Source organism: Delphinus delphis, chromosome 2 (genome assembly GCF_949987515.2).
Source record: "Delphinus delphis chromosome 2, mDelDel1.2, whole genome shotgun sequence".
NCBI classification, from domain to species: domain Eukaryota; kingdom Metazoa; phylum Chordata; class Mammalia; order Artiodactyla; family Delphinidae; genus Delphinus; species Delphinus delphis.
Window position 1 is genome coordinate 26,688,438 of NC_082684.1, and position 27,181 is coordinate 26,715,618.

The following is a 27,181-nucleotide window of genomic DNA, read 5'->3' on the forward strand; positions in this document are numbered from 1 at the left end:
GTGAGGGGCTAGGGGAGGCTCCCGCACAGCAGACCCCAAGTTCTCGCACTGTGCCATCTCCCTAGTCCAGACTTCATGGCATGGTCCCCAGTGGCTAGGTTAGGCCTGGGTTTTACCCCTGGTCCCTTAGAGGCACCTGTGCGTCTGTCCGCCCAGATTGGAGACTGCAGAGAGAGCTAGGGCTGAAGCATCCCGGATCATCCCAATGCTGACTGACAAGTGACTGTGGCAAAAGGGAGGGGGGGCACACTTTGCTGGTCTGTGAAGTCTCTTGGAACCCGACATTTTCTATGTGAAGGTATCTGAGAGCAGCTGCTAGGATTTAGCCAACCCTCCTGCCTGGGGTGACCTCGGCACGTCCCAGCAAAAGTTCAGAAGGAGCGGTGTCTGGGGGTGGAGAGCTGGAGCCAGCGGTGGCTGCTTCCCTTGGAAAGCTGCGAGGCTGTGGCGGAGGGCGCCTGGCCTCCTGGTCCTAGCGACGGGTGGGTGGGATCTGCCTGCCTCTCCAAGTGACTAGAGGTCGGGTTAGAATGTGTGTGTGGATTCCCCAGGGATGTGCCCCAGCGGGGATGCTCTTATCCCTGCTTTAGAAGGCAGCCGATTGGAAGCAGCTTCTCCATAACGCTCAAAACCGTTCATCCTCGGGCGATCCCCTGAGCACCGGATGGCATGTTCAAGGCTGCCCCCGACCTACCACAAGTGGGTGAGAACAAACTTTCAGAGCCACTCGCAGAAATGGGTGACCAACTGTCCCCATTTGGGCAGGACTGAGGGGTTTCCTGGGAAATGGACTTTCCGGTCCTGGGCGAACTGGGGTGGTTGTCACCTTACACAGCAGCCTGGAGGACTGATGGGGGGCCGGAGTGGTTGTCCTGCCAGAAAGCTGGTCTTCTAAGTGCACCCAGGGAGCTACGCTACACCTCCTTAGGCCAAGGACGGCAGGAGCAACCCCTCCTGTGGCGCTGATTCACCCAGCCCTTGGGATGCAGGGGAGGGCGCCTCGGTGTCCACTGCCCCTGGATACCAGGAAAGATCAGGTGGGCTGGTGACCTCCACCGAGCCTCTGTCTTCAGGGTTCCCCCGCCTGCTCATCTCTGCTTCCGGGCCTTTCTGTGCTCGGCAAAGATTGGTTTGGGCCTCTCCCTATCATCCTGACCCGGTCCTCCCAGGGCTGCCAGAATCAAGTGCCCAGGGTGCCCTCAGACGGGGTCAGGCCCCTGCATCTCCCTCGCTTCCCAAGGCCTACCTGCTCCGGACCTGCCCCCGGGGAGTGGGAGAAGCCAGAAGAAGGGGGAGCGCTGGGGAGTGTTGCCTGGCCCCTGCTCTTCTCCGAGCCAGCACCAGTCCCACCCACGGGCCCTGAGGTCTTGGCTGGCTGAACCCACTGTGGGAGTGAGCTCTGAGGTAGGGCAGGAAGTAGCAGCAGGACTCCTGGGGGAGAGAGGGGGAGGATAGGCCCTGGGGCCGCGGTGACAGGCGGGCGGGGGGGGGGGGGGCGCACCGAGGGGTGGGGTCACCAGGGAAACGCATGAGTTCTGGCGCTACTCTCCTGATGGTGAGCCGGGCCTGGGAGCTTAGAGGAAGGATGGAGGCAGGGAGCCGTCTGGACTGTGGAAGGTGTAGGGCCTCTTGAGGGGCCCCACAGAAGCCCAGAGTAGGCAGCACCCCTGCAAGAAAGTTAACTGCACTCTGGGAGAGGGAAACCTCCAGAAGGTACCCCACTTGAGTATGCTGGCCGCTAAGCACTGCCCACGCAGGCCATGGACAGAGGACAGGGGTCGGGCATGGGTTAGGAAGTGTGTTCTGCTAGTGCTGCCTCTTGGTGATTTGGCAGGGAGAGGGGGCACTTCCTCGGTGGTCTCCAGCCTCAGGGGAGTCAGCTCTGGCCCAGGCCTCAGCGTTGCCCGTGGCGGAGGAAAAACATACCAAAGAAAAAGCCAGTTACAGATGAGCCCCGCGCCCTGCCCTCCCATCCCCGTTCCCTACCCCACAGCACCCAGGGCTCTGCACACGGCCAGGAGGCCAGGAGCCCCTTCCTCTGGGACTGCTCGCGGCCATGATACAGGACTTGAATGTTGAGGCTGGTGGCTGTGGAGGTCTCCCCGTCGGTTTGTCTGTCCTTGGGTGGGACTCGGTCCTTGGGCCAGGCCATCAGACCTTGGCCTCCAGCATCTCCAGGAAGAGTTTGTGCATGGGCACCTTGCCTTGCAGTTTGAGGCTGTGGAAGTGCTGCACAGCCTTGGCAGCTGTCTGCCGAAGCAGGGGCAGCGTCAGCAGCAACTTGCCCGTCCTCCGCGGCTCCTCGTGGCGCTGGCTCAGCTCGTAGTCCTGCAGCGCCTCATGCAGCAGGTCCTGCAGCTTCTGGACCGCCTCCAGATCCTCGATGTACATGGAATCTGTGGACACAAGGCAGAGCATCAGCGGGCGTGGCCGGAGAGCACTGCCCTGGGCGTGGGGGCCACCCCGGGGTCCTTGATCTCTGCTTTGGAGCCAGAGAGAGAAACCCAGGCTCAGAGGGGTTAAGGTGCCAGTCTGAAGTCACAGAGGCCAATGACGGAGCTGTGGTTCACACCCAAGAAGAGATCTGTATCCATGGAGGACTTTTCTTGAGAACCCACCAAGAGGTGGCAGTGGAGACCCTGAAGGGCTTAAACACGAGCAGACCTGTCATTGTCCTGCAGGTGCCAGGTGGACTCTGAACCCAAACTGGTGGAATTGTAATCTTGCGTCCCTCACCTGCTAGCTCTGTGACTTTAGACAAGTTATTTAATTTCTCTGTGCCTCATTGTCCTAATTTTTGAAGAGATAATAGCCATACCTACACCTCAAGAGGTTAAGTGAGTTAATATAGATCGAGGGCTTAAAACAGTACTTGTCACAAAATAAGTGCCCAGCCAGTGGTATCATCATCACCATCACCACCACCACCACCAGCAGCATCATCATTAACACCATCACCACCATCATCTTTTCACCACCATCATCACCGTCAATCATCATCAATACCACCACCACCATCACCTTCATCATCATCGCCAGCGCCACCATCATAACCGTCATGACCGTGACGACCTTCATCATGATTATTATTGTTACTGCTGCCACTAGGCACCAGCTCAAGTCTTCAGCGCATTCACTAACCTTACAAAATAGCTGCTACAGTATACATACACCGATAAAGGGGCTGAGCTCTGTGTCTGCGTGCCATGTGGTGGGGGATATGGGGGGACTAAGATAGCATGGCTGGACACATGGGGCACAGTGATGGAAGATGCTCTTGGGAGTTCTACAGAATCCTGGGGAAGGCTTTGGGCTCAGGCCATGAACTTCAAATGAAATTTACCTAAATCCCACAGGGGCAGGGAGGTGCCTGCTGACAGCTGGGTCTGAGCAGAAGCAAAGTAGAACCCACTTCATGGCCTCGGGGAAAATAACCATCCCTCTGCTGATGTGCCTGAAGATATCGAGCCACCACCCTGAACTGCAGCCCCCAGGGCCTGCCAAAGGTGGGAGAGGATGGGTGCATGTGAATCAAGGGAACTTGAAGCTCTGGGTGGGTTGTCAAGGAAGACTGGGCACGTTTCCTGAATTCTTCAAAAAAAAAAGCAGGGCAATTCCTTTGCATGCTGGGTTGGTTTAGATACCAGACTGCCAAGGGCAGTTGTACCAACTGGCTAAGCCCAGTAATTCCCTCTGACATTTTGGATCCGTACTCAGCCCATGCCTCCAAGGGTCCTGTCTCTTTTTCTTAGGAGAATAGCAGTAGAATGAGGTGGGTAAGACTCTGGAGTCTCAGATGCTGTGTGACTTTGGCCAAGTTACTTAGGCTCTCTGAGATTGTTTCCTGTCTGTGAAATGGAGCAAATGAGAGTGCCTACCTCACAGGGTAGTGGTGAGGGTTAAATGAACTAGCACGTCATCAGGCACTAATAAATGTTGTTATTATCATTACCGTGAAAACTCAGACTGCAGGAGAGTGCTCTTGCGGGGCCGGCCCCATACCTAAGACTCCTCCACATTTTCCTGCTCCTTGTTACCAAGGCGGTGAGGACTCTTCCTTTGCCAGCTGGGGATGAAGCGTGGCTCCATTCCTACACTCTTGGCTGATTCCAGAGCGTGCAGCCAAGATGCACTAGTCCCTGTAAGGCTGGGACCTGGCCGTCCAGATTCCTTTCCTTCCTGCCGGTTTCCTCTCCCCACCACCCCACGCTCCCCAAGGAGGCCAAAACTGGCAGCTGCCTTCGACCAAAACTGAAATAAAATAACGTTGGAAGATTAATTCCTTTGCAATCCATCAGCGAGTCTGTATCGATGGCATTGATAAACTGTTAATTACAAAATCAATGGCTATGAATTTTTTCTGCTGTCAGGGAGCCTTGGAGAGGCCGGGAGGTGGGGTGAAAAGACAGCCAGCAGGCTCCGAGGGGGCGTGGTTTGGGGGCCAAAGCCTCTGACCTGCTACCGCCCACTCAGCCTCCGCAGTGGCACCCGTGGTGGCCCTCGGGGCTGCCACCAGCACCACTCCAGTGATCTCCTAGCCCCTGTCTCTCCTCCAGCTAACACGCCGTCTGCCTGGGTGACTGTCCTACCTCGCTGCTGGGGACAGGTCGCTCCTCCACAACCTTTCACGGCTCCCTATACTGACCCTATTCCACCCCACTCACTTCAGAGTCCTGGAGCCTCTGCTCTGACACCAACAGCTCTTCTAGCCTAACCTCCAAACAGGCCTGTTCTTTCTCTGTTTCCTGCCTGCATCTGATCGCTCCATGACACAGCCAAGGCCTGAGGCATCACAAACTCCTCTTTTTCCACTTGGAGCTCTTGAACCCGCACAGAGCTGCAGGATGGCCTGGTAAATGCCACTGGGGCAAGAAGTCCAGGTTCCCGGCACTTTGTCTCTCATGGCAAAGCACCTACTCCGGCAAAGCTTGATGCTAGCGGCAGCTCCTGCCGGGCTCCGTCGGTCCTTAGGTGTTTTATATTTGTATGTGTGTATGTCTGTGTGTGCGCATGTGCATGCGTGCATGTCTGTATGTATTGAGATCTAAGGCCAGAGCAGCTGGCAGAGCTAAAGAGTCCTCTGAAAGCTTGGCGTTGAGGAGTGGGTGGAGGCGACAGCTGAGTGGCCTCCTACCTCCTCACGTTCCTGTCCTGGCCTGGGCAAGCGTGAGTTCCGAGTCTTGTGAGAAGAGTCAGGAGAGTCCAACATCCAGGAGGTGCCCTCCAGGGTCTGGGCAGCCTTGCTGCATCTCGCTGTGCTTGCCCTGTGTCCTCTGATTTCACTGGTTCCCTCTCCTCCTCGGCCCACCCAAACCCCCAGCCCCTCTACAACCGCTGATGACAATGCTTCCCTTGGAATAGGAGAACGCAGGGAACTGTGACGGTGTGAAACTCTTCTGCATGATATGTGATGATGGGGATTTGTCGTTGTGCATTTGTCAAAACTGATAGAACCAGACAACACAAAGAGTAAGCTCTGAAGGCAACTGTGGACTTTTGTTAATAATAATGTATCAGTATTGGCTCATTGGGCTTCCATGCTGGCTCAGTGGTTAAGAATCTGCCTGCCGATGCAGGGGACATGGGTTCGAGCCTTGGTCTAGGAAGATCGCACATGCCGCGGAGCAACTAAGCCCGTGCGCCACAACTACTGAAGCCCGCGCACCTAGAGCCCGTGCTCCGCAACAAGAGAAGCCACTGCAGTGAGAAGCCCACGCGCCACAACAAAGAGCAGCCTCCGCTCGCTGCAACTAGAGAAAGCCTGCGCGCAGCACAAAGACCCAATGCAGCCAAGAATAAATAAATAAATAAACGAAACTAAAAAAAAAAAAAAAGCCGTCAGATTAAAAAAAAAAATTGGCTCATTAATTGCAACAAATTACCAGACTAACGCAAGATGTTAATGGGAATTGTGTACAGGGGCTGGGGAATGAAGGTGGGATGGTGTATGGAACTCTATATACTATCTGCTCAGTTATTCTGTCAATCTGAAACTGTACCAGAAAGAAACCAACAGCGTTAGCATTCTCTAACAGACTACATTACAATTTTGGAATCAAGGTGTGTGTAAGTGGTCTCTACAGAAGTATGTAAAATGTTTAACTCTCTTTTTGCATTAGTTTTTTAATAAAAGGGATTTGAACTAAAAAAAAAAGCTTCCTTCTGTCTATTAGGTCATATTCCCTGGAAGCAGAGCCTGAGATGCGGGTTCGGGTGCGTGGGATTTGTGGCGAGTGTGCTTTCAGGAGAAAGGAAGGTGAGGAGGCGGGATAGGGTGAGGGCGGGGCAAGCACGGTAAGGATGCACGCAGCCTGGCTTGCGCCTGATCCCACTCCGGGAGTCCAGCCTTTGGTTCCCCTGTGTGGGTCCGCTTTTGGCTGAAGGTGAGAAGGGGGTCAGGGGTTGGATATGTAACCCTCCAAGCAAGGCAGGTGAGGGTAGGTCTCTGGCGAAGGGGGCAGTTGTGTGCTATCAGCAGCAAAATTCAGCAGCTGGGGTACGGATGCACTAACCCAGTAAAGGGGGTCTGAGTGGGGCAGTGACAGCATCCCCCGTATTCTCTGTGAAGCCATTTGTTAGGGGACCAACTGTCTCAGTTTTACAGGGATTGAGGTTTCCCAGGACATGGACCTTCCAGTGAAAGTGTGACAGCATTAAGCAAACTGGCTGGTTCCCCTATTTGTACTGTCTCCATCTGGAACCAGCTCTCTCTCTTCCATACACTGATAACACTTGTTTTCTCTAATATTAAAAATAATGATAATAATTAATATTTATTGAACATTTCCTCTAGGCCAGGCACTGGGCTAAGCGTGTTATCTTCAGTCAATCATTTAAAAAAGTGCTTGGAGGAGGGATGGGGACATCCCAACTTTACACACAGGACAGAGCTACGGAAGGTTGCCAACTTGCCCAAGGTCACACTGCTACGAAGTATCAGAGCTAGAATTTGAACTTGGGTCCACTTTGAACTTGACTGAGATCTGAGCAATTGACTACTGCATGCGCCCAGCAGCAGAATTATGTGTCTGCGTGCCTGACACTCTCTCTGTAGGACAGGGACCCTGCCTTTCTCCTTCTTCTGCAATCCCCACCACAACCCCTGCACCTGGCCTGGTACCTGCAGAGTGTGGACACAGGTTACATTGAAGCTCACTCACCTGAGTTACCAATGCCCGGTCCCCCTCCCCAGATAGTCTAGCTAGAAGTTGGTGGGCGCTAAAAGAAATGGAGTGAAGCCTCCTTTTTAATGCCAGGAAAGTTTTCTCTCTTGGACCTGAGCAGTTTGAGTGGGAGATTCAAGGAGTGTGTATAAGCTTGGAGTTGACTTTGGAATCAGAGGACCTTGGTTTGGGCCCTAGCTCTGTCTGACACTCTTTAACTGTGTGACCCTGGGCAATTTGCTTCACCTTTCCAAGCCCCAGTTTCCCCATCTGTAAAATGGGGTTAAAATAATAACTTTGCTCATAGGGTTGACTGTAAGATGAAATCAGTTCATGGCTAATTGATTTAACAGACTGAGTACTTATTATATGCCAAGCATAGTGTAAGCATAACTATATATAAATAAATCCCTTCCATAGTCTTCTGGACTGTTTGTTGTTCCCATTTTACTGATGAAGAAACTGAGGCACAGAGTGAAGTGCGGCACAGACTTGCCCAAGTGGCAGGAGCAGGACTTGACTCTTAGCAACCTGCCTCTAAAATCTGTGCCCTTAACCCTGTGCTGACCTTCATGGCAAGGGCCCAGCAGGATGCCCTGCAAATCAAGGCCTTAGGAAATACTCAGCCAGTGCCAGCCTTCATCACCATCTCTTCGACTCCAGGCCACCCCTTGCACAATCTTTGGTGACAAGAAGCTCTGGCGTCCTCACACCATTCCTGCCCCTTACAGAGGTCCTGCTCACAGGCCCCAGAGCTGTGCTCCCCAGGCCCAGAAGACCTCCTGGAGCTCCCCCTGGACGCCCCACACCCGCCCGTACCTGAGTTGGCCAGGGCCAGGGCCTTGAGCGTCACAAACTCCTCCTTCTCCACCTTGAGCTTCTTGTACCTGCGCACCAGCTGTAGGATGGCCCGGTAGAGCTCCAGCAGGCCCGCGAGGCGGGAGCGCTCCTCGTCCATGATGTAGTCCTCAGCGTACACCAGCTTGTCGTCGTAGGGCAGCGAGCGGTACACGATGCCCAGGATGAGGATCTCCATCCAGGCACTCTGCAGCAGACTCATCTGGTCCCCCAGAGAGAGGCTGGAGAAGCCTGCAGGAAGAGGGCGCAAGCAGGGCAGCGGAGGTCAGGGGGCCTCCCTGGCGCTGGTGGGGAACCTCTGGACCCTGCCCCTCCCTTTTACCTGCTGGTCTCATTGTCCTTCCCTTGGTGAATGAGTCAGACATGGAATTCATGGAAAAGACTTAACAAAGCAAGAGCTCAGTCAATGTTGACGGTTGTTATTATCATTATTATTGTTAGTTCTATGGCATTTTTCGAATGTGCAGAGAGGCTTTTTGATGAATGAAATGCATTTGTAATTTAAGGAGTTACTGAATTCATCGTAGAATCAGGAGGTGGCAGTATAGGGTGCCTTCCACTCAGAGGAGTTTCCATATCCCCCTCTCTGCTCAGTGCAGGGGAGGCTGTAGTGCTTTCGAGTGACGCCTGACCTCAACGCAGAGTCTCAGCTGTGCCGAGACCCAGGGGCCCAACCAGCAAGGAGGAGGAATCAGCTGTTCCCACCAGCCAGTGACCACAGCCTGGGGCTGCTAAGAGCTCAAGAGCGCCCAGGGTCAGGGGGCACTTTCTCACAGGCAGCCTGTCCTCCCAGAGGTCAGACCCCCACTGGCCTGGCCATCACTCTCCACCTAACAATGACCCAAGCAGTCCTGTATTCTGTGAGCTTGGATCATGGGCGTTTCCCCCTCCCTACTAACAAGGAGGCTGAGTTCAGAATGAAAGAAGGATGGGGGCAGGGGCGGCTCCAGAGTTATGACACTGTCTTGTTCAGTGTGCTCTGAAGATTGCCTGGGCTTGAATCCCGACTCTACATTTACTACCTGTGGGCTGACCTTGTAAGAGCTGTGCTACTTCCCCAAACCTCAGCTTCCCCATCTATGAAATGGGTATAACAGTAGTGCCTGCTTCAGAGAGTCACTGTGAGGTCTAAATGAGACCATGATTACAAAACGTACATTTACTGAGCTCTTACTATTATTATTAATGATGAGAAGAAAGTCTTCATCTGCAAAATGAGAATGACACACTGGAACTGTATTATATATGCACTTAACTTAGGTAAAGTCAATGAACATCTTGATTTAAGAGAAAGAAAAAAGAAAAGGAAGGAAGGAAGGGAGAGCGAGGGAAGCAGGGAGGGAGGAGGAGAGTTGATTTTCAAATATCTTGGTCACTAAACACAAGGCAGTAACTTCAACCAGAAACTCAGTGATGGGTTCCATGACTGACCACACCCGATGTGCCAAAAAGGAAAGGTATCCACAAAGCCATTGCACTATGCACCCGTCACGGACAGCTGAAATGAAGGGAGCTCCACGGGTAATTCTGCTTATGTAGGACTCTTTACTTGCTGACCTAGAACCTAACCCCACTTAGATGCAGTGTTCTGACTCAGGGTGCGGTGAGGATGAAAAGAGATGGCCGCGGGAAGCACCTAACACCTCCCCCTGCACACAACTGGTGCTCAGTACACGTGAACGAGGAAGGTAGGTACTATTACTGTTGTTGTTGTTGTTGTTAGCACGCTATTGACGTGACTCTTCTCCCCCGCCCCCAGACTGGAGGCCCGGGGCGGTCCCAAGCCTCTGGATTGGCCCATCCCTCTGCGTTTTCTTGGAGTCTATTCCACCCTCATCTGCTGTCCTCTGTCTCTAAAAGCCACTGTCCCTCCCTGTTTTCCAACCAGCGCAACGACCAGTGTCCAACTGTAAGGGGCATCCAGGGGAGGAAGCCCCCCTTCGCTCAGCAGGTACCCCTTTCCCAGTAAACACCCTTTTTAGCCTGACTATCACAGTTCGCAGGCCGATCTGTACCACCCGGACCTGGGATCACCACCCGGCTGCTGGCATCCCCGGTGATGGCCCACAGAGCTGGAGCGATTACACTGCCGACACGGGGTGAGCGTGGATTGATGCGTCTTCTCGGGGGAGAGGCTGTGGCACAGAGGGGTCAGGTGCTCGTGTGTTGTCGTCCAGATCCCAGAGTGGGAGCGGGTGTGGGCTGCCCGTGGTGGCGGGGAGAGCCGGGTGGTAATGAAAGATAGATAGAAATGGACATCCAATTTCCCTTATCGGGCCTCTGAGCAGGAGAGGCCTGGGGCGACATTAATTAACAGATAGCAATCAGCCAGCACGGGGGGTGTGTGTACGTAGGGACGTGTGGGACTGCACTGGGGGTGCGGGTCTGAAGGCAGACAGACTGGGAGGGAAGATGTAGGAGGTGGACGGGGCAAAATTAATAGACAATTGAACTGGAAGGTGGCAGAGAGGGAGGGTGGGGTAGGAGCTAGGCTTCTGGAAACGAAAGACAAAAGATTCACGAGAGGCTCAGGGCTAGGAGAACATGGGCAACACGCTCTGCCCCCTCGTTCACGCCCCACATACTTTCTGAGCACCTACTAAGTGCCAGGCCCTGTGCCAGGCACCAGGGACAGAATGGCCAGCTGGAACCAGAGCCGATCCCTGCCTTCCAGAGCTCAGTCAAGAGGGAAAGCCACACCCCAAGTTACGGCGTGTCCCCATGAGGTTACAACTGTAAGAAGAGCTCCAGTGAGATGAAGGGCTGAGAACATGCAATGGAGGAATGTGGCCCAAATGAGAGAGTCCTGGGGACTCTGAAGAAGAGGAGACTTTGGGGCTGAGCTCTGAGGGGCGAGGTGGAGCCCTGAAGGGGTGTGTCTGCACGGACCGCAGTCACTCCTGTGTCCCGGGCTCCCGGGAGCACGGGCACCAAGCCGCTCACCTTCCGAGCCCCACTGCCAAGTGCCCAGCCTGGTGCAAAGGGGCCCCACAAACATTCCTGGCACAGAGGCAAGAATGGACAGATGCCACCGGGCCTCGACTCCTGGGTGACGAGAAGATGGGCCAGAAGAACATAGATGGACCCTCTTGGTCCTCTAGACATGAGTCCAGATTTAGCTGCCTTTGCTTATCATGCCTGAGTCAGAGGCAGGCCTACAGGGCAGGTCGGTGGCAGAGGGTGCAGTGAAGGGGGGGATGGAGCAACTTGGGGATGTGGGACCACCACCTGAGGGTGTCCTGAGGCCTGTGTGCACACCCCTTGCTAGGCTGGTTTGAGGAGTGACTCAGCCCCTGACTCTTCTCTTCTTCCTTGAGCTTCTTCAGAAGGATCTAGAAATAGCTTTGAAAATCCAGGTGCACACCCCAAAGTGCTGCACAGCGGATAGAGGCTGCTTGGTTTTGTGCAAGGTCGGGGGGAAATATTGGATATTTTCTAATATTTGAAATAGCTCAAATATTTTCTAATGTTTGACAAAAGGAACACAAGAAGGAAAAATGAGAAATAAAAATTATCTCTAGGAGAAAGGAGGGGGAGGGGATGGGGACGGAGGTGGGAGTTCTGCCTACGTGTTTTTGTCTAGTTTTGGCTTTTGAACCTGTCCGTGTTGAAGAAGTGACATTGAATCAAGCATGACACAAAAGGCATTCTCCCTCAACCTAGCAATCTCACCGCTAGGAATTTCTCCTAGAAAGAAAAGTATGCATAAACATAAAAAGATAAATGTGAAAAGGCTGTTTGTTAGATCTGTTTGAAACGACCCAAAGCAGGCGACCACCTGAATGTAACCAATGTACTATATGTACTTATTATATAAATGTAATAAAATGTAATTATTAGCTGGGTGAATGGAACAGTAGAAGCCACTAGAGAGAATAAGGAAGAACCATGAATGTGGATGTAGAAAGATACTCACTGCCCAAGAGAGATGTTAACTATGAAGGGCACAGATGCCAGAGCCAGCCTGTCTGTTGGAATCCTAGCTCTGCTGACCACTGGCTGTGACCCTGGGCACGTCTTCTGTGCCCCAGTTTCCTCATCTGTAAAATGGGAATAATAATAGTACTTACCTCATTGGGTTGTTTGGATTAAATGAGCTAACGTGTGGACCGCTTAGAACACGGCTTAGCATATAGTAAATGCTACTATTTCATATAACTAAATGAAAAAAGCAGAGTGTAAAGCAGTGTTATAGTATGAACGATGGCAGGGAGGGGACACACACACAGTGGCTCTACACATACACAAATTCCCAGAATGAGGCGTAAGAAAGATGGGTATTTGGAACACATCACTTCCACCCCTCTGCCACATCTTTACTGGAAGCACATATTCTTTCTTTTATTAAACCCAAACAAAGGAGCTGAAGCACTCCTCCCTGCCCTTCAGCAATGCACCCTTCACTTCTGCGTTCCTGTGCTGGGCTGAGTCTCCTCCATCAACTGATCAGCAATTCTGGGGCAGAGGGGCTGCTGGGAGAGGCTACGTGTGGCCCGTGCCCCTGGGGCTCTCCCAGCTGGCTGCCTACTCCCACCTCTCCCACCTTGAGCTCTGCTGCCCCCGGAAAGTTGCTTTATCTGCACCAACTGATCTAATAACATTCGGGCTCTTCCCAAGCCCCCATCCCCCAGTGATTTGACAGCATGAGCTTCTAGAATTTAAAAAAAAAAAAAGAGCACATAATTTGTGGCAAGTGGAGTTCATAATCTGTTAATTTATTATCGTTTCTGTCGACCTGGAGGGCCATTAGCAGAGGTAATAAAGGGAGATGTAATTATAGGATCTGAGGCCACTCCAGACACAGCTGCTGTCACTCGTCAGCCCATATTTCATCGGCCGCTGGTGTTCTTCTCTCCCCAGTGTGAGCCAGACAGTGGCTTCCTGGTAGCAGGGTCTCTGAGGGACCCTCCGCTAGGAGGCCCCTGGGGGGTGTCCCCTGCAGAGGCCGTGCACGTGTCAGCCTGGGCTGGGCAGGGCCAGCTGGAGGAGGCTGTCCTGGCTGGGGCACCCTCGGGGCTGCCTGGGCTGGGAGGGTAACACCTAATAACATCTGCAGGCTGCAATTCATCAAGAGATACCCACTGCCTGTGAATGTTTGTTGCCTCTTGTTCTAATCTCTCGCTCATGGGGAATAAGAGGCGGACACTCTAAAGACTTGGGCTTGTTCTCTGGGCAGCCCAATACTTGGAAAATTCAACTCAACGGAAAAGCCTGTGCTGGGGTGGGCAACTTCAGACTGACTCAAACGAAAGAGTGGCTGCTGCTCTGGGGGAATCACAAGCAGCCCCAGCTTTCCCACGGAACTCACCCTTGCAAAAGTATCCTGTGTGTTCAGTAATATGGGGAAAAGGGAGGGGAGTGCTGGGAATGAGTTCGTGCTCAAATGAGCCTTCCTTCCGGCTAAGCTGGCCACTCAGTGCCCGCATGAATATGTCCGCTTCTGTGCACAGCACTTAATGTCCCTCTGGACTTTTCTTCCATGGCCACTTGCCCATCAATCCTGAAGGCCTCACTCTTGTTCTACTCTCTCCCCGCAAGCCCGCGGCATCCCTCCTGCCTCTGCACTCCATCCTGTGGTTCTTCCTGCTGCATTCTAACTAAGCATCTGCCTTCTCACGTCTGAGATACAGGAGGTGGGAAATGGGTGGGTAGAGAGGAAACAAGATTGGCCGTTGAGGGGATAACTGTTGAAGCAGGGTAATGGGGAGGTTCGTCATACTCTTTGGTCTACCTTTGTTTGAAATTTTCCATGAAAAAAGGTTTTTGTTTTGTTTTTTTAAATTATCTAACTTATTCCCAAATGAGACCCTTAGGGCAGCAATTAATCTAATTCTTTAGATGGGCCACAACTCCTAGCAAGAGAGTTTACATACAGTTAGTGCTCAATAAATGCATGCAAAAGCAAGTAGGAAGCACCCTCTGTGTGCCAGGCTCTGGATTAGACAATACTGATGCATGAAATGTGGTATCCTGTGCTTAATTCAGGGCAGCGGCTTGGGCTCCTCTCCAGAGCTCTAACCTGAGCATCTAAAGAAGCCAAGCCAGTCCTTCTGTCTGTCCAGGGACCAAGATGGACAGTTGCTGACAAAAGTCCCAGGGCTTGTATCCTCCCTACTCAACCTGCCCTGTTTCTCATTCTCTTTCTCATTCTCTGACCAGGTCTTCAGATAAGTTTTCCATCTAATCTGAGATGGGATTAAGTCAATTAGTTTAACTATATCAGGCACTGGATTATGTCATCACCCTTAATATGAGGTTTACATGCAGTAGCAGGAGACCCTATTAATTAATTTTACCTTAAACACTAGAAGGTCAGGCCCAAATAATTCAGCATGCAAATGTATGCAAAATAGGCAAATTAGCATTTGAGACAGACAAATGAGCCCCTATGTTTATTTTATTTTTTTAAGCAAAAAGAATTCAGCTTTGGACAAGGAGAAATGATGATGTGAAAGGAGGCTTTTAATACTATTAGCAACGACCATGGTCACAGTCTCTGCCATTTATCAGGTGCCCACTCTGTGCGGGGCCTGGGCTAAGCGAGCCAGGTCCTCCCAGCAACCCAGTGAGGGAGGCTTTACTACTCACAGGTGGGGACCCTGACGCACAGAAAAATGAAGCATCTCGCACAGAGCCAGTAAGGACGGAGCTGGGATGAGAGGCCAGGTCTGCCTGAATCCAAAGTCTGTGCCCTCAGCAACCATTCTGCTCTGCCACTGCACCCTTGGTTGGGCACAGACGGGAGGTGGGGCTGGGAGATGAGAAGGAAAATGGGTGCAAGGGAGGCACTGCCTCCTGGTGCTACTCTACCCCCTGGGGGTTACTGTGGGCACGAGGTGGTAGAAGAAGCGGGCAGTGACCCACGGGCCCGCCAGGAGCCACTCCTGAGCCGTGGCTGCGATGCAGTATCTGCTCAGCCTGGAAGAGGAGTGCGTGATGGGAAGGGGGTGTGTGCAGGGGGAGCTGTGCCTAACCTGGCCCTGGGTTAGTGGAGCAATCCAGGCTGAGGTGTCTTAAGCAGTGGCCTGACCCCACAGTGGTGCTGAATCAGCGCAGGGCAGATTCAAAAACTACTGAGTGTGTAATCCCAAGAGGCTGAGCTCCTTAGTAAGGGCGCTCCAGCCCAGATCCCCAGGGAGCCCACCCGTGAGTCAGGGAGTCCCTGTGGAAGGAATTCTAGGCTTCCTGCCAACTAAGTGACACCAGCACCCCCTCTGAGCCGTTGTCCGCAGGAAGGCTCCTTCCTGTAAGCTGTGCCCATAACATCTTATATGAGGACTTTCTGACTTGCCCCAATCAACTGTGGGCCTTGGCATCTTAAGTTTTGGACACCTTTGCTACATAACCATGCATGCTGTATTCATCTTTCAGAGCCGGTGGCAAACACAGAAAGGACGTAGAGACAGGAAGATAAACTGTCCCACATTACAAAGCTAGGAAGAATCTGAGTCCATGGTAGGTCACTGCCAGAGAAGAACGGGACGTCTCCCCGATAGTATGAGCCAAGCTGTTAGGACCACAAAGGAATAAACTGCACAGACTTTAGAAAGCCCCCCAAGAAGGGTGTGGTGCAGAGTATGTGGGTATCGGAGTCTACAAAAACTAATTAAAAATCAGCTCCCTCCCTCTATCCAGAATGAAAAAGACTGAAAGAGCAGTTTGGGGCCACATGCAACGAAGAGAAGTCCGGATCACCCAAAACACATTCGTAACATGTACTTTTCATGCCAGAAATGATCTTAAAAATCACAGAATCCAAACTGAGAGACAGGCCTCCCATAAGATCAGGCAAATGGCAAGAGCGAGCACGCAGCTGACGTCAGGATGTGCCAAGCATCGTACACACGCCCGCATTTCAGCCCCACGTCAAAGCCCACGAAGGAGGTACTGCTGGTATTTCCTGTTTGCAGAGAGGTCGGGCGACCTGCCTTGGGTTACACAGCTAGCAAGTTGCAGACCCAGAACCTGAATCCCAGTCTGATTCCAAAGCGCATGCTCTTAACCACTCCACTTCACCTGCCTCTAGTAGGAAACAAGAGTCAATCCCTCTTCTGTGTTGTTTTCCAGTATATTGCCAATAAGATTTAGGATAAAATCCTGTTCTTTGGCCTTTAAGGATTCAAAGAACCTGCTCTGATTATTACCTATTGTAGAAGCAGTCATACCCCTGCTAGAATGATAATCCGTTCTGAAGAGCCCCCAGCAGTTCAGGAACATCGCTGGACCTTCCAAACAACGGCTCACCTCCAATCCCACAAAGAGAGAAAGGAGGCCAGAGAAAAATAGTTTTGCCAAGATTCCACAGGGCTCCTGGGTCACGGGCTCCCATGCATCAGGACCAGAGCCACGGAGAGAGCGGCTGTGAGCCTCTGACTACACTCTCCCCCAGTCCTCTGGGACTCACCTGGGATGTGCTTGGCCCAGCCAATAATGACCACGAGCTCCCTGTCTGCCAGGTCACAGAGAGTGGTCAGAGCCTTGATGTCGCCCTCTGGCATGCCAGGGGGTGGCATGGCGTAGAGTTTGTCCGGCTCAGCCACCAGCAGGTAGGAGACGATTTTCGTCACTGCAACAACAAAAGGGAGAATGTAAATGCCTGGGAAAAGAGGAAAGGGGCCAAGGTGGAATCTGAGATGGCTCAGGAAGAAAAGTCGGGTTCCCAGGAGCCCCAGGAAGCTCAAACATGGCTAAAAACCCTCCTCCATTCCTCCCTCCCTCCCTTCCTTCCTTTCCTCCCTCCCTCCCTTCCTTCCTTCCTTTCCTCCCTCCTTCCCTCCCTCTTTATTTCTCTCTTTCTTTCTCTCTTCCTTTCTCTCTCTTTCTTCTTTCTTTCTTTCTTTCCTTCTATTTTATTGGTGATAGTTGACTTATGATGTTTTAATTTCTGCTATATAGCAAAGTGACTCAGTTATACATATACACGTTCTTTTTTATATTCTTTTCCATTATGGTTTATCCCAGAACATTGACTATAGTTCCCTGTGCTATACAGTAGGACCTTGGTGTCCATCCATTCTATATGTAATAGTTTGCATCTGCTAACCCAAAACTCCCAGTCCATCCCTTTCTGACTCCACAGAGTTGCTGGCAGTGACGGTTTGGGCTCTTGGGAGATATCCCAACAAGGGCAGTTGCCTGGTGAATTCTCCTGAGATGAACGTGATTCGAGTGGGAGGTGAGGGGTGCTGGGCCTGCGCCCTCTTAGGATCATGCTGCATTCGGAGCTACATTCTGTAAATGCCGCAGGAAAGGTCTCCTGAATGAAGCCTGAAGTACCCGATACCAATGCCAGACACTGAGGCCCCTCCCCGTGACCCTCAGTGCCCCATAACCCAGCAGGGTGAAGATGGCATTTCCCCAGAGGGATGCCAGATGTTCCAGGAACAGATGCTGGCAAGAGGGGCAGGGATGCCCTGCACTCACATGGCTTTTTAGCAGGAGGAGAAATCTGTAAGCTCAGGTACGGGCTGCTCTCTGAGTCCAGCCGTCGCTTGTATTTCTGGCGGCCTCCACGCACTCGATCAAGGCGCACACCTTTTGGGGAGGAAAGGGAGAAGGTCTCAGAATTGTTCAACATCACCAGGGGTGTTAGCGCTGACTTTGGAATTTCAGCAATGGCTAAATCTTCAGGGCTACGCGCCGACGGCCTTTTTTTACAGCTGCCACATGGCCAGCCTCAGGCCAGGTGATTGGACAATCCTAAGATAACTGTCTTCACGGTAATAATGGCCCATCCGGGTTGCCCTAGGCCTGGTCCTGCCTCTCTGGAGCCAACATCCTCCTGAAATCCATCCCAAGCAACCTTCAGCTCTTGAGTCTTTCTGTCTCCAAAAGACAAAGCACAACAAACACACTCCTCCAACGGCTGGGGAAAGAAGACACATCATTTTAGATCTGCCGTGAATCCAGGCAGGACTGAGTTAGCTTCACCAAGAGAGGAAAGGAATCCCTGCCATGCGCGGCCCCTCCAAAGAGCTATAACAAAGACTTGCAAACTGCTCACATAAAAAGCATCTAGATGGGCACTCGTTACAGATGTCAGTTTCTGGATCCCTCCCTCAGAGATTCTAGGATTCAGTTCTGTCTGTCTATACGAACGCCCCACGGGATGAGCATGCTGTTTGTCCTGGCCACACCAGGAACACCGGTGCCCGGAAGGCTCTCAACAGCAGGTACGAAAGCAGCTGTGGCCATTCCACCCTGACGTCCCTTTCCAGGAGTGAGGCCCTATCCTAGGGAGACAGACCCCTTATCGTCACTGGGTCCATACCACCTTCAAGAGTGCTGCCCACCCACAGCTCCTGCTGTCTGGACAGAGCTGTTGGTACCATTTGACAGCCCCACCAGCAGGCAGGGCGGACAGGACCTCCAGGGGGCTCCTCACCCAAGGCTACACAAGCCTGTGTGTGGCCACCAACCTATGTGACCTGACATGAAAAGATGGATGGGACACATCGACTGAGCTCCAAGTGAGAACGAACACAGAAAGCAGAGCGGCTCTCCTTTCCTTACCATGAAATGGACCTTGACTAAAACACATAAGAAGTCAGAGACAGAGCCAGCGTCCCCAGAGGGAGCAAGCTCGGTGGCTTCAACTCCTCCTCCTTTCCCCAAAGGTCAAGAGCGTCACGGGCACAGAGCCCCAGTCAGGTGATCTTCGGGGCCCTGTCTTTCCCCGGCACTTCCTCCTGCCGGTCCTACCTTCTTCCATCTTCCTAGCTCACGGGGGTGCTCGGAGGGCCAGGAGGATGCCGTAAGCACACCCAGCCAGACTGCCTGAGGGGACTGTCTTTTGGGGGCCAATCAGTGCTCGCCCTTTCACCAGCAGCATCCTTTTTACCCCACAACCTGGTACTTTTGTGTTTGATGCTGAACATGGCTGTAGTGAACTCTTTTCCCCAGGAAAGGGTCTACCCAGCATCCCACCCCTGCTTCCTATTTCAAGGCAATTCCCCTGTTGTGAGTCATCTTACTGGGGAGGGTAGCAGTAGTGCTGTCAGCCGCAGGGGTGTGGGCAGCCCTGGGCCAGACTCTCCTGATGACTGCATCTCCCGTGCCTGGGCTCTCAGCGGCTTCCCTTGGTCCTTGTCTGGCTAAGTGTGGTCCTTGAGCCTCCTGACGGGTGTGCCATGAACTCCCCTTCTGCTTCGAGAGTCAGAATGCGTTGCAACTGACCACCTCTACAGTGGGTTCTCTGGGACAAGACACTGCGATAAGGACATGAATGTAGGCACGTTTATTCTGGAGGCGTTCTCAGGAAGAAAGTCAATAACGACCACAGCTTCCTAGCGGATGTGGCTGTATCATCCACGTCCATCAGCACCTCGGACCTTGAAGGGGCAGCGGAATCCCATCCAGCACAAGACCACACTCATGTGCTGATGGGACTCTGGCTCACCCCTCCCGGCCCCTTCTGTGAGGGCCGAAGGAGCAGGCACATAAGGGCAGGAAGGAGGACAGTTCCTCCCTTTGGGGAAAAGGTTTTTGGGGAGAAGTGCCCTGTTTGGAAGAGTCTTCTTGACCCCATCCCGTGACACAGCCACAAAGCAGCTCAGACCTGCCTACTACACCCGAGGCGAGTCAAACCCTCCACCAAGCTTCTCCCCCTGGAAAGCTGGCAAGACCAAGAGTGAAAATGCCAAGCGTCAGGCATAAAGGGCCGTGAGGACCCCAGTTTCCTGAGCACCTACTATGTGCCAGGGTCTGACTTGGAGTCCAAGATGAACCCCTTCCCCGCTTCACTGACTCTGTCTGCTAGATGCCAGTCTCATGAGCTTCCCCCTCCCACCCAGGCTGCCTGATCCCAGACAGATGTCAGCAGGAGAGTGAACTGCTCCACAAAAGTAAAAAGAGGCGCCCATCCCTCAGCAAGGCGAGAAGATGGGCAGATGCCACCTCTGTCGCGGCATCCATGTGAAATACTCTCTGTCCTGATACAGGGCCTGGCTCTTCGTGGGTGTTCAAGAAAGTCTTGACACATACAGGAAGGGATATGCCTCCACCCAGGCTGGGTGCTTCTTCCTGGGCTCCAATAACACACCGGGCTTCCCCTCACGACTAGGCGCCCCTTACAGCCAGAGGCTGCTCACCGTGCTACTCCAGGGACTGTCGTGGCACCCGATGCGCCACGTGTATGCTTAGAAAATGTGAGCTGTTACTATGACATCGCGGTCATCATTATTATTACTCTTCCCCTGTGCTGCGTACAGCCCTCTGGTAAGTCACATTGATAATGATAATGAGAACAGCCTAACTTACGGAGGACTTCCTGTATGCGTTGCCCTATTTAAGCCACAGCATATAAAGCAGGTGCTATTATCCCCATTTTACAAACGAGAAAAACGGAGACTCACAGAGATTTAGCAAGTTGCCCAATAAATGAGCCAATATCCAAGCTCTTTGCCATTCCAGGGTATGACTTCCCAGGGCACAGCAGGTATAAACTCTCTAAATTTTCTCCACCAGATCTTTATAGCACAATGGTCAATAGCTCCAATCAATAAGTGTATCAATTAACAGGTTATTCTGTTTAAAAAAAAGAGTAGCCTGTTGCGTTTGATTATGCACAAATTGATACCTGGTATGGGGTGTGTTTGTCCTCCTTGCTACCTGTCTGCTTTCCAAGTCCTACTCTGAACACAAACCCAAGTCACTCAAGCCCACGGGATCCAGTGATCAAGGTCCCTTATGAGTTGTGTGGCCTTAGCCAAGCTGGCACTCGTGGCCTTGGTCTGGGATACAGCGGAGGGGGCAGTGGTAGTAACAACTCTGCTCACCGCATGTGGCTGTTGTGACAAATGACATCATAGTGGGAAAATTATTGGTAAATTGGGAATTGGTTTCAGTAGCCAGGTGAGGCCATCACTCCCATGGCTCTGTGCTCTGACACCCACCTGGCACTCCACATGCCACCTCCAATTCAGTGGGCTCTTGGAGGACAGGGCCCAGGTCTGCCCCATTTTCTGAGTTGTCCCTTCCCCCCCTACACTGCCCCACAGTCAGGGTTTATCAAAGACCATTTAGGGTAGAGGGGTCCTGGGGCATAGACCCAGGCTGGGGTTGGGCAGATGGGCCCCCACCTAAGTGACCTGCCCATACCATCAGAGGTAACCTTGAAGGTCCCGTTCAACTATTATCTCTACTGGGAAACCTTTCCAGACTCCCCTGGCAGAGCTGGCCACGCCATTCTTGGGCTCCCTTTGTTCTTTCTCTATACAGTAACCAAGGTCAAAACAACTCTTCACCATCATGCACGATGTGCCCATCTCCCTGGCGGACTGTGGGCAACTTCTGGACAAGGACTTTCATTTACCATTGCAGCCCAAGCTCAGCACACAGCCTGCGGTCAGTAACCAAGTGTCTGAGTAAAATGACGCGCCCAGTTAAAATGAAGCTCTTCAGAGTTAAGAAACAGAAGAATCTCAGGGTCTGATCCTTGCCCCAGCTTCCATTTGTCTCTCCAGCCTCCAGAAATTCATTCTCTCAAGGCAGCCTATTCCTCGTGAAACTTTCTGCTTGTATTGAGCTAAATTATTTCTCCAGATCACTCCTTACCCTGCATCCCATCCAACAAGGCCACCTCCCTTCCATAAGACAACCCTTGGGCTTCCGTGGTGGCGCAGTGGTTGAGAGTCCGCCTGCCGATGCAGGAGACGCAGGTTCGCGCCCCAGTCTGGGAAGATCCCACATGCCGCGGAGTGGCTGGGCCCGTGAGCCATGGCCGCTGAGCCTACGCGTCTGGAGCCTGTGCTCCACAACGGGAGAGGCCACAACAGTGAGAGGCCCGCGTACCGCAAAAAAAAAAAAAAGACAACCCTTTATGGACTTGAACATCCTTGGGCATCCACCTTCTATGCTCAAGTACCCTTTATGTTCTACATTTGTACAGTGTTTTAGGCCAGCCCCCTCCTCGCCTTCCACACATTTGTTTGTACTGATGCGACCTGATGCGAGAAAGGTCAGCCCCTCAAGGGCAGAGACAGTGGACAGAGGTCTGAATTCCTTTGCATTCTGCCTAAACAGACATTGGTCTATGTTTATACTTATTATCTGCCAATGTGTGTTTTTGGGGGGACTTCCCTGGTGGCACAGTGGTTAAGAATCCGCCTGCCAATGCAGGGGACACGGGTTCGAGCCCTGGTCCGGGAAGATCCCACATGCCACGGAACAACCAATCTCGTGCGCCACAACACGAGCCCACGAGCCACAACTACTGAGCCTGCATGCCACAGCTACTGAAGCCCGTGTGCCTAGAGCCCGTGCTCCACAACAAGAGAAGCCACCGCAATGAGAAGCCCGCACACCGCAGCAAAGAGTAGCCCCCGCTTGTTGCAACTAGAGAAAGCCAGTGCGCAGCAATGAAGACCTAAAGCAGCCAAAAATAAATAAATAAATTTATAAAAAAAAGAAAGAAAGAAAGAAACAGCCCCTCCCCAAGAGGTAACACAGCAAGATGTTGTATCATGAATCCTTTAGAAGTGGATCTCCAAATACTAACAGTTGGATCTGGCAGACATTATTAGTTTCCCACCCAATTTCATTCCATTCCCCCTCTTCCATGCTAACAGAGACTGGATTTTCTTCATAGGCACATAGGGCTTTCTTCATAGAGAGCCCTAGTCAGTCCCAGCATTCCTATTCCCCACTTTCCCAGTTTCCCTGGTAACCAAGGCTGGTCATATGACCTGGTTCTGGCCAATGGGATGTAAGGTGAAGTCCATGGTGGGGGCTTCTGGGAATGGTTTTGTTTTTCTGATAAAAGAGACAGGCATAAAAAAAAAGAAAAAAAGAGACAGACATAGTTGGTGCAGCTCTTTTTGCCCTTCTACTGCCCTGACCTGGAAGATGAAGCCTAGAGCTGTGGCAACCACCTTGTAACAATGAGGCAGCCATGTGAGGATACCAGAGAAGAAAGGCGGAGCCTGAGCCCTTGATGCTGTGGCTGAGAAGCCTGTGCAACTGGCCATTTCTGGTCTTCTTAGGTGGGGCAATCAATCTCATTTATCGATGCTTAAGCCACTAGCAGTCAAGTTCTCTGTAACTTGCAGCAGAAAGCAATTTTCACTGATAAAATGGGCAACTACTTTTTAAATTAGGATGCTTAAGTCTTACAAACAGCAAATGGAAAAAAATAAAGGCGGGGACTTGAACCTGAAATAAGAGTTGCCTTATTGTTTGTGTTCTTATGTTAGTGAAATATCTAAAAAAGTAGGCTCGGGGAGCATATTAAAATACTAATTAACTTAAAATACTAATTAAAATACTAATTAACTTAAAATTGCTGTCCAGGATTATTAGATTATATCATCTTATTGATACTTTCTGAATTTAAAAAAGCATCAATAATATTCTCATGTAAAGTATACCAGAGCTCCAAATACTATAATAAATACTTATCCTTTGTTTTAACTACAGTTCAACACTGTGTCACCTTTTAACATGTGCAGGCCAAAATTTAAGTATTCATAAGTGTGTCATGAATACGTAGTGAGTGCTCAATAAATGTTAGCCAATGTAATTATTATTAAAAATATCAATACTTCACCCTTGAAACTGTTCCGTATCTTGACTGTATCAAAGCAAATATTCTGGCTGTGATATCGTACTATAGCTTAGCAAGATGTTACCATTGGGAGTAACTGGGTAAAGGGTACATGAGATGTCTCTGTATTATTTCTTACAACTGCATATGAATCTACAATTATATCAAAATTTAAAAGGTTAATTAAAAATTTGTTTAACTACTTGTGGAAATGTAACCCAGCGATTCCACTCCTAGGTCTATACTCGAAAGAATTGAAATCAGGACCTCGAACAGATACTCATCCGCAAATGCTCATGGCAGTATTATTCACAATAGCCAAAAGGTAGAAGCAACACAAGTATCCTTTCTTTTTTTTCCAAACGTCCTTTTAAAATTTTCTTTAATTTTAAGGTTTTTTTGGCTGAGCTGTGTGGCTTGTGGGATCTTAGTTTCCCGACCAGGGATCGAACCCAGGCCCTGGCAGTGAAAGTGCCAAGTCCTAACCACTGGACCGCCAGGGAATTCCCCAACCTAAGTATCCATCGACACACAATGTGGAATTATACACACAATGGAATATTACTCAGTCATGAAAAAAGAATGAAGTTCTGATATATGCTATGGCATGGATGAACCTTGAAAACATTATGCTAAGTGAAATAAGCCAGACACAAAAGGAGAGATGTTGTAGGATTTCATTTATAAGAAATAACTCGAATAGACAGAAAGTAGATTGGAGGATCCCGGGGTTGGGGGTGGGGGAGAAATGGGAGTTATAGTATAGTTTCTGTTTGGGATGATGAAGAAGTGTTGGAAACAGGTAGTGGTGATGGTTGCAAAACAGTGAACGTGCTTAATGCCACTGAATTTTATGTGCACTTAAAAATGATTTTTAGGGAATTCCCTGGTGGTCTAGTGATTAGGACTCAGCACTTTCACTGCCATGGCCCAGGTTCAATCCCTGGTTGGGGAGCTAGGATCCCACAGTCACACAGCTCGGCCGGGAAAAATAAAAAGTTTTTAAAAGGTGAATATTGTTGAATATGTTTTGCCACAATTAAAAAAACAATGTAATATACCTAAAACCACTGAATTGTACAGTTTAAATGGGTGAATTATATCTCAATAAAGCTATTAAAAGATTTTTAAAAATACTTCACTTTTCTCTGATTAGTGGAATTAAATAACATAAAATGTATGAAACATAGTGATGTGCTTAGTACACAGTAGGCCCTCAATAGTCATCTCTTTCCTCTCATCTGCCTATGAAAGTGGTAGTGTCTGCCTTAAACTGCTAGCTTTCTTCATGGGAAGAGAGAGAAACACACCCCTTTAGTTATAACTACCGTAGGTCAGATGTGTTAAACAAAACTCTCAAGAAACTAAGGTTCAGAGAGGTTGGGTATTGTGCCCAGGGGCACACAGCACCAACACAGGTACTCTCTTGAATATGCTCGGCTGCAGCCATATAGTCCCCAACCCCCAGCGGTCTCATCACTAGGCGGGTGGCCCTCTATCTACAGCGTCCAATCCCACTTCCCAGCTCAGGGCACAGGAAAGAGCAAAGAAGCTGCTGGGCTGCTCTGAGGAAGAAACTGCCTGCGGGGAGGGGAGTGGGGCTCCCCCAAGCTCCTGCCCCATCTACTGACCTATCCACACTGCAGGCACGTCAGAGCAGTCAGAGCCTGCGGCTGCCGTGTCCTGGATCACATGTCCACTTGCTGACTTGATAAGATGAGGCTTCTGACTTTTTTCTTAATGGAAGTAAAATAATTCCTGCTTCCCTCCAACTCCCCCCTTTCCCCTCGGTCGCCCCCCCCCCCCCCCGCCACTAAGCTGGATGAGATCCCAGCCTTTCTGAAGTAAAAATAGCAGAGTGTGCAGGGGTGGCAGCAGCGTGGGGGCAGTTTTTAAGTTTCTTTCTTTTATCCCAGGCACTAAAAATAACCGGTTAAAGCTCAGAAAAGCCTGTCCCTGCACCTGGCCCCCAGCCTGTCCCAGGTGCTGCCCCATCATATTTCTCTTCCCACAGGAAAGGCTCAGACAAGGCAGAGAGGGAGAGGTTCTGAGCCTGTGTCCTTCTCCTGCCTCCTCTGCAGAGCTGCCGTCCTGACACTGCAAAGCTGTCATGGTCAAGACTCTTCTCTTCCCCTTACCTAGAAACCCGCCCCCCCACACACACACAATTTAATGTCCTTGGTTTATTAAGGATGTGTGCAATGCTTTACAGTTTACAAGGCTATTTCCATATGTCATTTGATCTGTGCACCAAAATTGAGGGAGGGAGAACACATGATGATTATTATTATTCCCATGTGAAAACTGAGGCTCAGAAAGGGCAGGTGACCTTCTCAGGGCCACTTTCTCAGCCAGGAAAGGTCTGAGGGAGGATCTGAACCTTAATCTCTAAGTCTTATCTCCTTTGCCCTGAACTTGAGACCACCTACCCTGTATGATTGTCAGAATGCCCCGAAAGCCTGTGAACTACACAGACCTTAAGGACTTACCCACTTCGAGGTTCTAAGTCAATAGGGGAGATGTACAGGAATGGATAATTTTGCAATGCTCCTCTAATGATTCTTACTATCTACCAGGTCTGGGGAGCATGCACTAAGCCTATTTTATGCAGTCCTTTTGTCTAACCAGTGTTCCTTCCAGGAGACTTAGGTGTTGACTCTCTACCTATAAGTTCTACCAAACTATAGCTGACCCATCTCCAGAAAGAGGAACAAATCACACAAAAGGTGAGAGGACTACTCTGGGCTCCTGAGGGCCCAGGGGCTGTGGGTCACGTGGACACACTGATGGACACCCCAGCCCAGCAGAATGCCCTCCTAAACACTCACCTACACCCCCCGTAAGATCTGAGCTCCCTTCAGCCACCCTGTCGGGCAGGAGGTCCTGGGTGACAGGTGAGCTCACCTTGCTGCCTCCGACAGGACAGCTATCTCGGGCTGCCCCTTACCCTGGTGCTATATCATAATGGTGAAGAGTGCCTCACTCCTGACTCACTATAAGCCGAGAGAGTCTTGCGGGCGGGTAAACACACATGCCACCTAATATTCCAGACTTGTGCCAGCTGCTCCAGGATGGGTAAGATGGTACTGGGTGATGAGACCCTGGCCTTCGGCTTATTAAGGAAGTGTCCGCTCTCCTGCTGCTCTCTCCTCTGGACCCTTCTCACCCAGGGCACCGTGTCCCCAAGGACATTTCAGTAGGGCTGTGCTATCCTTGCATTCCCAGCTGCCATAAAGTCTCTAAAACTGAACACCTCACCAGGAAAGACTATTTCAGCTCAGCCTCCCTTTCCACTCCCTTCCTCTTTTTCCCACTTTGAGGAAGGGCTACAGCCTTTGCTACTGGCCAAGGCATCTCAATGAGTTGGATTGGGCTTCTTAGAAGGAATTCTTGTATAACCAAGGAGACTAGATTCCACCCAGCTCTGTTATTTACTAGCTGCGTGGCCTTGGGCGAATCACTTAAACTCAGTTGCACTAGATCAGTCATGGCAAAAAGCTGTCAGCTGTGCCACCACCCTCCATTTCCTAGTCTGTGGCAGACATTGCTAATCAGTCACAGCACTCTTGCCTACTGATCCCAGGCACTGCCTAAGAAGCCTTCCAATCATGCATTCTAG

At 51.1% G+C, this 27,181-nt stretch overlaps 1 protein-coding gene across 4 annotated transcripts in view; it reads right to left on the reverse strand.

Moving 5' to 3' along the window:
* Positions 1-2,151: 2,151 nt before the first annotated feature.
* Positions 2,152-27,181, reverse strand: part of ESRRB (estrogen related receptor beta) — a 105,927-nt gene continuing 80,897 nt past the window's right edge. For 2 of the 4 annotated variants that reach the window (XM_060003373.1, XM_060003374.1), the window contains 4 exons: positions 17,445-17,555; positions 16,426-16,587; positions 7,983-8,252; positions 2,152-2,396 (listed from right to left, as the gene is read on the reverse strand). In XM_060003373.1, the coding sequence (XP_059859356.1) occupies positions 2,152-2,396; positions 7,983-8,252; positions 16,426-16,587; positions 17,445-17,555 (788 nt within the window). Of the gene's footprint in view, positions 2,397-7,982; positions 8,253-16,425; positions 16,650-17,444; positions 17,556-27,181 lie in introns of all 4 variants that reach the window. The other 2 variants (XM_060003376.2, XM_060003375.1) reach the window with 2 other exon arrangements.